General features: G+C 35.8%; 1 protein-coding gene across 1 annotated transcript in view; it reads left to right on the top strand.

Moving 5' to 3' along the window:
* Positions 1-645: 645 nt before the first annotated feature.
* Positions 646-12,511, top strand: part of CCDC14 (coiled-coil domain containing 14) — a gene marked incomplete at its 5' end in the record, with an annotated part of 67,027 nt that continues 55,161 nt past the window's right edge. The window contains 5 exons of the mRNA XM_079155295.1: positions 646-819; positions 7,074-7,129; positions 9,146-9,218; positions 9,472-9,541; positions 9,643-9,765. Coding sequence (XP_079011421.1) covers positions 646-819; positions 7,074-7,129; positions 9,146-9,218; positions 9,472-9,541; positions 9,643-9,765 — 496 coding nt within the window. The remainder of the gene's footprint in view (positions 820-7,073; positions 7,130-9,145; positions 9,219-9,471; positions 9,542-9,642; positions 9,766-12,511) is intronic.

Here is a 12,511-nt window from a genome sequence, read left to right as displayed (position 1 = left end):
CAAGCACAATGCCTTAAAAAACCAATGACGAATCCCTATTATAATTTAGTACAGTCTGTCAATAGCAATGACCTCAACCGAAGAATAGACAACTATATATGGAAGTAAAACCAAAATTCCAACAAATGAGCACCGTTCTGAGATCACCTGCCGGTCAATAATTCTGAAATTGCTGTCAGAATTACGCAAAGATAACGATATTGAGGTTTCATTTTCACTGAATATTAAGAACGAAAATCATTTAAAAAGGCACACGAAACTGCGAAAAACTAAAGAGCTAAAACCCCAAAGCAGAGCCTAATTTCTTCTGAAATCATCCGTTCCCCACTCCAGTCCCTTCCTCTTGCGCTGGCTAGTCTTGGTCCCCACCCTTGCAGGTTCCGTGCTCCTCCACTGAAAGCCTGCGGAACTAGACCGCCAAATCAGTTGTCAGATGTTCCTTCCGCCCACCTGGGTTCCCCGCCCCCGACCCCACCCCGGCCCCGCCCTCCGACCCCGCCCCTCCGACCCCGCCCCGCGTACATTCTGTTGGTTTCTCCCACCCTCTGCCAGTGTGTGACGAGCAGTGGAGCCGGGAGGAGTCTATTGAGCACGCTGGTGCCAGGCGATCGGCCGTGGAAAGATCGCCGCGGTGCGCCGGAGGCTATGAAGCGCGGTGTTCGGCGGGAGTCTTGCCGGAAGCGGAAGCTCGGGGGGCGGGCCAAAGGGGGCGGGGAGCCCGCGGCGGTTAATTCTTTTTACCGAGTGGCTTCGCTTCCCTTGGTCTGGGCTTTACTGAGGCTGCGAGAGATGGTCAGGTCTGGATCTCGACCGGGCCAGGTGAGGGTTGTGGACCCGAGGAGTCCACTGTGCGGGAGGCGGGGACCTGAGGGGACTTTGGCTTAAAAAAATTAAAAACAAAGACGGCTCGGCGGCAATAAAAATGATGGGACTGGGTAGTTCAAGGGTTCCCCGGATCCTAACAGCGGTTCTGTCGCCTCGGCCCTCCAGAGCGCAGGCTTTGAGGTCAGGTCAGGTTCGAGTCCCAGCCTTCGCCGCTGGTTAAGTGACTGACTTAATCTCTCCTTGAGTATATCGTCACATCAGATCCAGCTCCTGGGTTTTTCCACCATTGCCACTGTTAGCTCATCTTGCATCACTATTGCTGATACTTTAAAAAATTTTTTTCCTGGTTAGCGTCTCTTCCTTTAGCCTTACCCATCTCAAGTATATGTTCCTCGTTGTAATACAGTGATTCTGCTTAAAATTCAACATGGGAGCTCATCTTTTGTAACAAGTGCCCTGGATGCTCTGTCGCCCTCTGCTGCTTCCATGCTTTTTCACATTCCTGTCTGTGTAGAATGCCCTTCTAGGCCTGATATTGCCTCTGCTCAAAAGCCAATCTGTAGAACCTTTGCCTTAAACCCTCGCATCTCCATTGGTCGAGTGCTCTTCCGCCCCCTATTTACATCCGTAATAACTTTTTATTAAACCACTTTTCAGGCTGGATATATTATTGCTAGTCTGCCTCTGCTTTTAGACTTTTTTTCTACATATTCTCCTCAAGTCAAGGACAGCACCTGGCATACAGTATATTTACAGGGATTGAATCAACTATTTCTCGCCCCTTACTCAGGTATATAGAACTTTTTTTGGTTTTCCTTTATCAACACTACTGTTCCCATTAATGTGAATCTTGCACTTTTTTTTCTCAAGATTTGACTTGAAACTTCTTTTCTTCATAAATACTTCTAGACCAGCCCATCCTTCCATTTTTTTTAATATTGAATTAACTCAGAATATGTGCATTTAGCAAGGATGAAAAACATAGTTTTTGTAGTCACAATAATCAGATTCAGATTCCAATTCTGCCATTATTTTGATGATGGTAAGCAAAGTATTTTCGCTTCTTTGAGCCTACTATCCTTTTGCTATTAAATAGGTATAAAATTCTGCTTCAAAGAATTGGGGAGATTAAATAAGAGAATCTGGTAAAATATCTGTCACAGTTGACATATATATCCAACAAATTTCAATTCCTCAAACACCTGGTTTGTTATCATCCTGATGATAACTAGCATTAATTCATTAAGTGGCAGGTACTACTAAGAGAGTTTTTTATGTATTTCATATAATAACTCATTTAATCTTCATAATAACTTTATGAGGTAGAAATTATCATCCCTGTTTTATAAATAAGGAGATTGAGTGATGAAGAATTCAAATAACTTCCCAACTAATTACACAGCTGGTAGGCTGTGGAAAAGTATTCATACTTATAGCTGGAGTCCATTCTTTTAAACATTATTCTTAGATGTATGACTTTAAACAAGGTACATTTCTGAATTTTAGGTTTATACTTCACAGCAATAATGACAGGGCGTGCATTAAGTGTAAAGGCTTTAATATACCCATTCTACAAAGGTAACACTATCTTACACTTGGTAGAAAATATGATGATTAAGAAAAGCTTATATTCTCAAATTGCAGAATTAAAAGTTTAATGAAAAGTAGTAGAAGTAAGTGTGAAAACAAACTGTCTGCTATATTGTGATTTGGGATATTCCTGAAGTGCAGTTTTGAAGTTTGTAGCAAGGGCTGTTAAACTGCTGATAAAGTTTTACCAAAATAATTATGCTTTTAATCCTAAATTTTAAAAACTATTTTCAGTGTATGGAAAGGATTGTTCCAGGTTTGATTTTTAATTGTCAAAAGATAAGAAGCAAAACAAGGACATATTATATTACTTCTACCCAAGGAAATAATCATTAAATTTTTTGACTGTTAGTACAGAAAAAGATTCAAAAGTTAAAAAAAAAAAAAAAACCTCACAAGATTCAAAATTACAAGTATCTAGTAATTATGACTCAGTAGAAAATGCATATGAGAAAGATTGGAGGCCCTCATAGTGAAAAGCACATCTAGTACCTAAATCTTGGTTTCTAAATACTGAACACAAAGTGTTGGTGAGGATGTTGAGAAATTGAAAGATGGATACACTGTTGGTGGGAATATAAATGGTGCAGCTGCTATAGAAAAGTATGAAATTTCCTCAAAAGATTAAAAATAGAACTCTTATAAGGTCCAGTCAGTTCTACTTCCAGTCAGTTCTACTTCTTGATATTTATCTTAATTGAAATCAGGATCTTGAAGAGGTATTTACACTTGTATTCATTATTCACAATAGCAAGATGTAGAAACACCCTGCGTGTTTATCTATAGATGAGTGGATAAAGGCAATACGGCATATACATACGATGGAATCTTTTTCAGCACAAAAAAAGAAGGAAATCCTGCCATATGCAATTACACGGATGAACCTTGAGGATATTCTGCTAGGAAACTAAGCTAATTCCAGGACAAATACTGAATGATTCAGTACTGTATGATTCCACTTACATGAGATATATAAAGTAGTCAGACTCACAGAAGTAGAGTAGAATGGTGGGTGCAGAGGTTGCAGCAAGAAGGAAACAGAGACTTGCCATTCATTACGTACGCAGTTTTGGTTTTATAAAATGAAAGCTCTAGAGATCTGCTAACCAACATTGTGCTTAGAGTTACTAATACTGTATTTTGTTAAGGTAGATCTCATGTTGAATTTTCTTAAGACAGTAAAAAAGATGAGCCTGGACCACTTTGTTGTAAAAGGTAAGGAACAGTTAAAAAAATGATGGGGACTTGTTAAAATGAAGGAGCCAACTTCAAGAGGCTCCCACTGACTGAATCTGGGGCAATTTTAGCATTATAACTAATAATAGATCATAACCCTCTGAATAAAATAGGAATCTGTGAGCCTGCATTATCAAATGAACAGGAAAAATGCTTCTCTAATTAGTTCTACATTTATTAATTGATATTCAACTAATAAATGCCAACTAATAAATGTAGGAGGAATGATGTTAAAAAACTTACCATTTGGGTGGGCCCAGGAAGCTGAGGCAGGATAATTTCGAGTTCAAAGCCAGCCTCAGCAACTTATCAGGGCCCTAAGTAACTCAGTGAGAACCTATCTCTAAAAAAAATACCAAAAACAAAACCAAAAACAAAACCAAAACTACAATTCACCATCTGGAATCAGACATAACTTTGCTATATTCATATATGAATTCATGACCAGTGTAACTCCACATCATGTACAATCACAAGAATGGAAAGTTATACTCCATGTATGTATAGTATATTAAAATACATTCTACAGTCATGTATAACTAAAAAGAGCAAAACATTTTAAAAAATCATCATTTGACAATTGACTGAACCAAGAATCATCAATGAATGGATGCTAAACTGGGTGAAAGTGTGATGATTAGATATCTACATAGTGTCTAGTTATTTCCCTACAAAATGCTTAATAATTACAAAGGTAAAAATAGTAACTTTACAATGAAAAACCTGGCAGACACTTTAAAAAAATATTTTTAGTTATTGATGGACATAATACCTTTATTTGTTTTTTTGTTTTTTTGTTTTTTTTTTTTGTGGTGCTTAGGATCGAACCCCGTGCCTCAAATGTACTAGGCAAGCACTCTACCACTGAGCCACAACGCCAGCCTGCAGACACTGTTTTAAATAATCAGTTTACATTGCCAATAATAGGACAAACTGACATCACATGTCTGCTCATGCTATACTGAAAATGACACATCTCTTTTGTAGTATTCCTGCCCAAAATGCATAACCTGAGTTTGATCCTGAGGAAACATTACAGACATCTAAACCTCCAGATGGACATTCTACAAAATAACTGGCCTGGGCTGGGGATATAGCTCAGTTGGTAGAGTGCTTGCCTTGCAAGCATAAGGCCCTGGGTTCGATCCCCAGCACCACAAAAAACAAAACAAAACAAAAAAACCACTGGCTTCTAATCTTTGAATATGTCAGGGTTATAAAAAACAACCAAGGAATTATTCCTTATTAAAGGAGACCTAAGAGCTGTGACAGTTTAATGCAAAATATGCTGGATTAGATATGGATCAGTTTTTCTATAGGGACAGTACTGGTGACATCACAGATTTGTAATACTATATCAATGTTAATATGTTGGTTTTGATAATTAGAGAATGACCTTTTTCATATTTAGGCATATATATATTTAATTTATTTATTTATTTATTTATTTGTGCCAGGGATTGAACCCAGGAGTGCTTAGCCACTGAGCCACATTCTCAGACCTTTTTATATTTTATTTTGAAACGGGGTTTCACTAAGTTACTTAAGGCCTGGCTAAATTGCTGAGGCTGCCTTTGAACACATGATGATCTTGCCTCAGTCTCCCGAGTTGCTGGGATTAGAGGTGTGCAACTCCACACCTTGCATATTTTTAAACATATTATGTCTGCAACTACTCTGAAATGGTTCAGACAAGAAATAATGTATGTACATATTGAGAGAGAAAATGGCAAATGTAGTAAAATGTCAAAATTTGTGAAATCTGAAAGCACAGTCCTATATGACTGAAGCACATATAGGACTTCTTTGTGCTATTATTTCAAAATAAAAATACCTCCAAAAATCGGGAGGAAATGTTCCAATATGAGAGTTACTGTTTCAGGTTTCAGGGTGCTTTTCTTAGGGGTAATCTTTACCAGATATTCTATAACATAGCCTGGTTGGTGTTTTTTTTTTTAGACTTTTTTTGTAGATAATCATAATTATGCCATACATTTATTTTGGACAGTTTATTTTTTCCACTTTTGAAAGACAGTAAGTGTGGTAATTGTTTTCAGATTTGTTCTGGGGCATAGCAGCATCATGGCTTGGAGTTTTATTATTATTCCAGCCAGGACACCAACATAAATATACCAAAGGGAAAGACCTGAGTGTGATACAGGGTCCAGTGGAGCTATGCTACACAGCATTGTATTTTCTATGATGGTGATTTTCACTGTGGGCTTCATGACTCTCCATTGTATTCCAAGTTTTCTCAAAAAGTATAACTATTATCAACTCAGTTTTTAAAAAATGTATTAAAAAAGATTCTCATTAGAAAGGTGAGTATATATTTAGGCAAATAATAGAATACAACTTCAGGAAGTTTGGTGGCTACTGCTCAAAGTTATCTTGGGATAAAATGTGTAAACTTGTGAAGAAAAATCATAGTACCAGCAGTACCTCTATCTAGAGGATGGAATAAGGGAGATAGGATTAGGGACTTTAATGTCTTTAAATTATATTTGAAAGATTATATTTGTTTGATACATAGTTATTAATGTATGCCACAGAAAGACCCCCTTTTTACTCTGTCCCCAAGATACCCTGTTTCTCTCTCTAGAGGTAACTATAATTACGAGTTTATTGGGTGCATATAAAAGCAAATACATATTTTTCCTTTTGTTCTATATAAAAGGTAACCTACCTATGTTAATTTTAAAATGAAAACTTTTTGAAAAAACATTGCTATATCAGTTTAAAAAGAAGGATTGAAAGAAATGAGATGTAGATAAAGAGGAAGGATAGATTTTACGTGCTGGTCTTATTAGACCTTCTAAGTAATGTGGATAAATGGAACCAGAGTTATGAACTCTGTCCTATATCTTGAAGTATCTTGTAAGTTTCAAAGAATTTGGGAAATGTAGAACATGTTCAGGGATTGAGTATAGTTCCAACTTAACTATAATAGGTTTGAAATATCTCAGTTTGCCGCCTAAATAAACATAAGGAATAAACACGTGTTGCTTGCTTCACATTTTATATAGAGCAAATTTATTGTACAAGTGTTAAAGTATAATTGTGGATTTTTAGGATATCATTTACTAAAAAAATGAATACTGCATACATACTATGGAATATTCAACCTTACAAAGGAAGGAAAATTTTTATATGTGCTACAACATGGATGAAGCCTGAAGATTTTATACTGTATTATTTCACTTACATGAGGTCTCTAGAGTAGTCAAATTTATAGAAAGTAGAATATGGTGGTTGCAAGGGGTGATGGGAAGAGGGAATGGGAACTGACTGGTAGGTATAGAGTTTCAGTTTGGGAAAATGGAAAAACATGAATAATATTTCAGGTCTTGTCAAGATGGCATATTGAAAATATAATAGAAAGTATTTGTATATCTACTATAATACAATACATTATGTCATAGGTGTTATCTTCAGGAAGAAACCCTGGACCTGCTAAATTAGCAAATGGAAAGAAAGGGTAAGTACATGAAGAAGTTTATAACTTCAGAATATCTCAGAAAAGTTTTCAGAGCTTTGGTCTGGACTGCATTTTGCTCATCCCAGAAAACTAGATGGACCTCTTCCTTTACTCTGGGGAATAACTTTTCAAATCTACACAGGTCAATCATTATAATGTTTTTTTTAAAATTTATTTTTATTGTAAGCAAATGGGATACATGTTGTTTCTGTTTCTACATGGAGTAACAGCATACCATTTGCATGTTCATACATTTACATAGGGTAATGATGTTTGAGTCATTCTGTTATTTTTTCCTTCCCCCCACCCCTCCCACCCCTCTTTTCCCACTATACAGTCCCTCCTTCCTTCATTCTTGCACCCCTCCCACCCCCCATTATGTGTCATCATCCGCTTATCAGTGAGATCATTCGTCCTTTGGATTTTTGAGATTGGCTTATCTCGCTTAGCATGATGTTCTCCAATTTCATCCATTTGCCTGCAAATGCCATAATTTTATTATTCTTTTTAGCTGAGTAATATTTCATTGTATATATACACACCACAGTTTCTTTATTCATTCATCAATTGAAGGACATCTAGGTTGGTTCCACAGTCTGGCTATTGTGAATTGAGCTGCTATGAACATTGATGTGGCTGTATCTCTGAAGTATGCTGATTTTAAGTCCTTTGGGTATAGGCCGAAGAGTGGGATAGCAGGGTCAAATGGTGGTTCCATTCCAAGTTTTCTAAGGAATCTCCACACTGCTTTCCAGAGTGGCTGCACTAATTTGCAGTCCCACCAGCAATGTATGAGTGTACCTTTTTCCCCACATCCTCTCCAACACCTATTGTTGCTTGTATTCTTGATAATCGCCATTCTAATTGGGGTGAGATGGAATCTTAGTGTGGTTTTGATTTGCATTTCCCTTATTACTAAAGATGGTGAACATTTTTTATATGTTTGTTGATTGCTTGTAGATCTTCTTCTGTGAAGTGTCTGTTCATATCCTTACCCCATTTGTTGATTGGGTTATTTGTATTCTTGGTGTAGAGTTTTTTGAGTTCTTTATATATTCTGGAAATTAGTGCTCTATCTGAAGTATGAGTGGCAAAGATATTCTCCCACTCTGTAGGCTCTCTCTTTGCATTGCTGATAGTTTCCTTGCTGAGAGAAAGCTATTTAGTTTGAATTTGTCCCAGTTATTGATTCTTGCTTTTATTTCTTGTGCTATGGGAGTCCTGTTAAGGAAGTCTGATCCTAAGCCAACAAGGTGAAGATTTGGACCTACTTTTTCTTCTATAAGATGCAGGGTCTCTGGTCTGATTTCAAGGTCGTTGATCCATTGTGAGTTGAGTTTTGTGCAGGGTGAGAGAATAAGGGTTTAGTTTCATTCTATTGCATATGGATTTCCAGTTTTGCCAGTACCATTTGTTGAAGAGGCTATCTTTTCTCCATTGCATATTTTTGGTCCCTTTGTCTAGTATGAGAAAATTGTATTTATTTGGGTTTGTGTCCGTGTCTTCTATTCTGTACCATTGATCTGCCTGTCTATTTTGGTGCCAATACCATGCCGTTTTTGTTAACTATTGCTTTGTAGTATAGTTGAAGTTCTGGTATTGCGATACCCCCTGTTTCATTCTTCCTGCTAAGGATTGCTTTAGCTATTCTGGGTTTCTTATTCTTCCAGATGAATTTCATGATTGCTTGCTCTATTTCTGTGAGGTACATCCTTGGGATTTTAATTGGAATTGCATTGAATCTGTATAGCACTTTTGGTAGTATGGCCATTTTGACAATATTAATTCTGCCTATCCAAGAACATGGGAGATCTTTCCATCTTCTAAGGTCTTCCTCAATTTCTTTCTTCATTATAGTGTTTTAACAGTCTTTCCAATCTTCATAATGTCCTATTCATGTTATATATTATTAGGCAAACTTTCTTTTCTAACCTTTGGTGGAAAGAAAATGACTGCTTACTAACATTTTGAGGGAAAAATTGTATTATTTATAAAGCTATTAATCTTGTTTTCTAGGACCCACTTAAGAAAAATATCACGTTTTAGCACAAATTCTGGCCATCCCATTCATTCTGATTCAGAAAGTCAGGTAAGATGAGACCAAACAGCTGCAATGCACGCTATTTTAATTAGCCTTTAGGTAAAAGCCTAGAAATGGGAATAAAATTCAAAAGTAAAGTATAAATTGCCCTAAGGAAGTAGGAAATCTATTGCTTTCAAACACGTTTTCTACCAATAATAAATTGCTTATAAAGAACTTTGTTTAAAGTTGCATAATACAAATTTTTCCCTGCACTATAATTTTATATACAAATGTATTCTAAATGACTCTCTCCTTACAGACTGAAACTATACACGGGCTTGATGGTTGTGCTTCTTTGCTTCGGGACATTTTGAGAAATGAAGATTCAGGTTTTATTTTTTTTTTTTTTAAATGCTTCTTCCCTGATCACTTTTTCTCAGTTAAGTAGTTCTTATAAATGTTAACAAATTTGTGTTTTAATTATTCATAGCTTCAGAAACAGCATATTCAGAAAAGAGATATAATTCCAGATCTTTAGAAGGCAAAAAATGTGGATCTAAAAAGAAAGGACATGAAAAACATATTGTTCCTTCAGTAGTCTGGAAAGAAACCGGTAAGCATTTTTTTTTTTCTTATTTAACTAAAAATAATCCTTAATTCCGGGAATTTGATAAATTATGAGGAGTATGCAGTTATCTTTCATTTAAATAATGTATCTTTTTAAGTGTATGTGTATGTTTGTGTTTCTCTCTGTTCAGCTTAGTGTAGTCACTTTGTTTACTGTTGTTTTCCTAAATAGAAAAGTAGGATAAGAGTCTATGGGTTTGTAGGAGAAAGGGTTCAAACTCAGGATGAAATTTAGGAGGTGTGTGTATAATTATCTTTGTTTCACCTGCCACTTGTTTTCATACATAATCACAAATTGGTGGCATTTCAGGTATATACTTATAAATAATAAGTGTTTATATCCTACATTGGTAAAGAACTCAACTTTTTGAACTGTAGTTAGGATACATGGTACATGAGAAGGTAATATTCTCAGTTGAATAGATAAGAAAATAAAACCTGCCAGTTAATACAACCAGTGGTATTTTACATTCTCAGTGTTAATTTTGCTGACTTAATTAAGGGTAGTAATTCAGCAATCGGTGTAGAACAAGCAAGTTTTGAGTATGTGGTCTCTTAAAGACAGGTAGAACAACATGATCCAAAATAATAATTGAATAAAGTATCCACAGTAGGATTTCTTTCTTTCTCTTTCTCTCTCTTTTTTTTTCCTGATACTGGAGATTGAACCCACGGCCAAGCACAGGTTAAGCAAGTGCTTTGCCACTGAGTTACATCCCCAGCCCTTTTTATTTTATTTTGAGATAGGATCTTGCTAAGTTGCTCAGACTGGACTTGAAGTTGTGATCCTCCTGCCTCAGCTTACTGAGTTGCTGGGATTATAGGCATGGTACCACCACACCTGACTCTTTTTTTTTTTTTTTTTAGTTAACATGTAATTGTACATATGTATATAGGGTACGGTGTTATATTTCAACATGTATATAGAGTATGTACTGATAAAATCAGGATACAATGAGAATTCTGAATAGAACTAGCTAGTTCCACAGTTTACGTGGGCCAGAAATGCTGGTACTTCAGAACATGCTTACATTTAGTACAAGGGGTGAAATCTAGAAAATCATCTAGATAGCCCTGAATATTAAGAAATCAGAATCCAGACAAAGAGGCTAAGAAAATGGATGTAGAACATTCATAGGGCTAGATAGTATTGTTCTACATGGCCATGAGTTAGAGAACTAAAGAAGAAAACAGCTTATTTCAGTCCTTCCATCTTGGAAGGTCAATCATATCGAGCCTCTAATATTTTGACCTGCCCTGTTCAGGAAGATGGCCACTAGCCATATGTAGCTGTTGAGCACTACAAATGGGAGTGCAAGGAGCTGAATTTTTTGATGTTATTTAATTTTAATTAATTTAACAAATTTGAAAACAACTTGATCCAATTAATAAAACTTACAAGTATATTTGGAATCACTTGAGCATGTGAATCTATTTTTTCAACTGAATTTTATTAAATATAAATTTAGATAAAGTATTGATGATGAAAAATTTGGCATTCAGATGAAGATGTGCTTTGTGTAAAAGATATATTGGATTTAGAAAATGTAATAATAAATAAAACATCTCAGTTCTCCGTACTACATATTGAAATGTTAATATTTTGGCTGCATTGATTTAAATTGGGAAATATTATGAAAAGTAAATTTACCTATCCTTACCACTTTTAAATATGGCTACTGAAAATTTAAAATTATATATATGGCTTGTATTATATGTCTGTTGAACAAAAATCAGTCCAAACTAGGGGTCAACACACTATGGCCAATTTTGTTTTATAAATAATATTTATTTTATTTTGTAAACAAAATTTTATTGGAATGCAGTTCTGCTTATTTATTCATGTTTTTTCCTCATTTAAAAATTTTTTTTTTCTTTTTATAAATATATGACAGTAGAGTGTATTTTGACATATTATACATACATGGACTATAACTTCCCATTCTTTCTTTGAACATGATTGGAGTTACAGTGGTCATAATGAATGACCAGTATGAACATAGGAAAGTTATGTCATTCGTTCTACTGTCTTTCCTATTTCCATCCTCCCTTTTCCCCCTTCATTCCCCTTTGTCTAATCCAGTGAACTTCTATTCTTCCATACCCACCTTACTGTGTGTTAGCACTGCATATTAGAACATTTGACCTTTGGTTTTGGGGGATTGCTTATTTCACTTACCATGATAGTCTCTGGTTCCATCCATTTACCAGCAAATGCCATAATTTCATTCTTAATGACTGAGTTACATTCCATTGTGTATATGTACATTTTTTTTTTTTTTATCCATTCATCTGCTTGTAGGGCTCCTAGGTTGGTCCCATAGTTTAGCTATTGTGAATTGAGCTGCTATTAACATTGATGTGGCTGTGTCACTATAGTATGCTGATTTTAAGTTCTTTGGGTATACACCGAGGAGTAGGATAACTGGGGCAAATGGTGGTTCCATTCCAAGTTCTCTGAGGAATCTCTGTATTGCTTCTAGAGTGGTTGTACCAATTTATAGTCCTACCAGTTAGTGTATGAGTGTAAACTCCCCCCCATCCTCGCCAACATTTATTGTTACTTGTATTCTTTATAATTGCCATTCTGACTGGTATGAGATGAAATCTCAGTGTAGTTTTAATTTGCGTTTCTCTAATTGCTATAGATGTTGAACATTTTTTCATATATTTATTGACTGTATTTTTTCTTCTGTGAAATGCATCTTTATTTCTTTTGCCCATTTATTGAT

Source organism: Sciurus vulgaris, assembly GCF_902686455.1.
Source record: "Sciurus vulgaris genome assembly, chromosome: 10".
NCBI lineage: Eukaryota > Metazoa > Chordata > Mammalia > Rodentia > Sciuridae > Sciurus > Sciurus vulgaris.
Note: the sequence above shows the minus strand (reverse complement) of the source record. Positions and strands in the feature narration are given on the sequence as shown.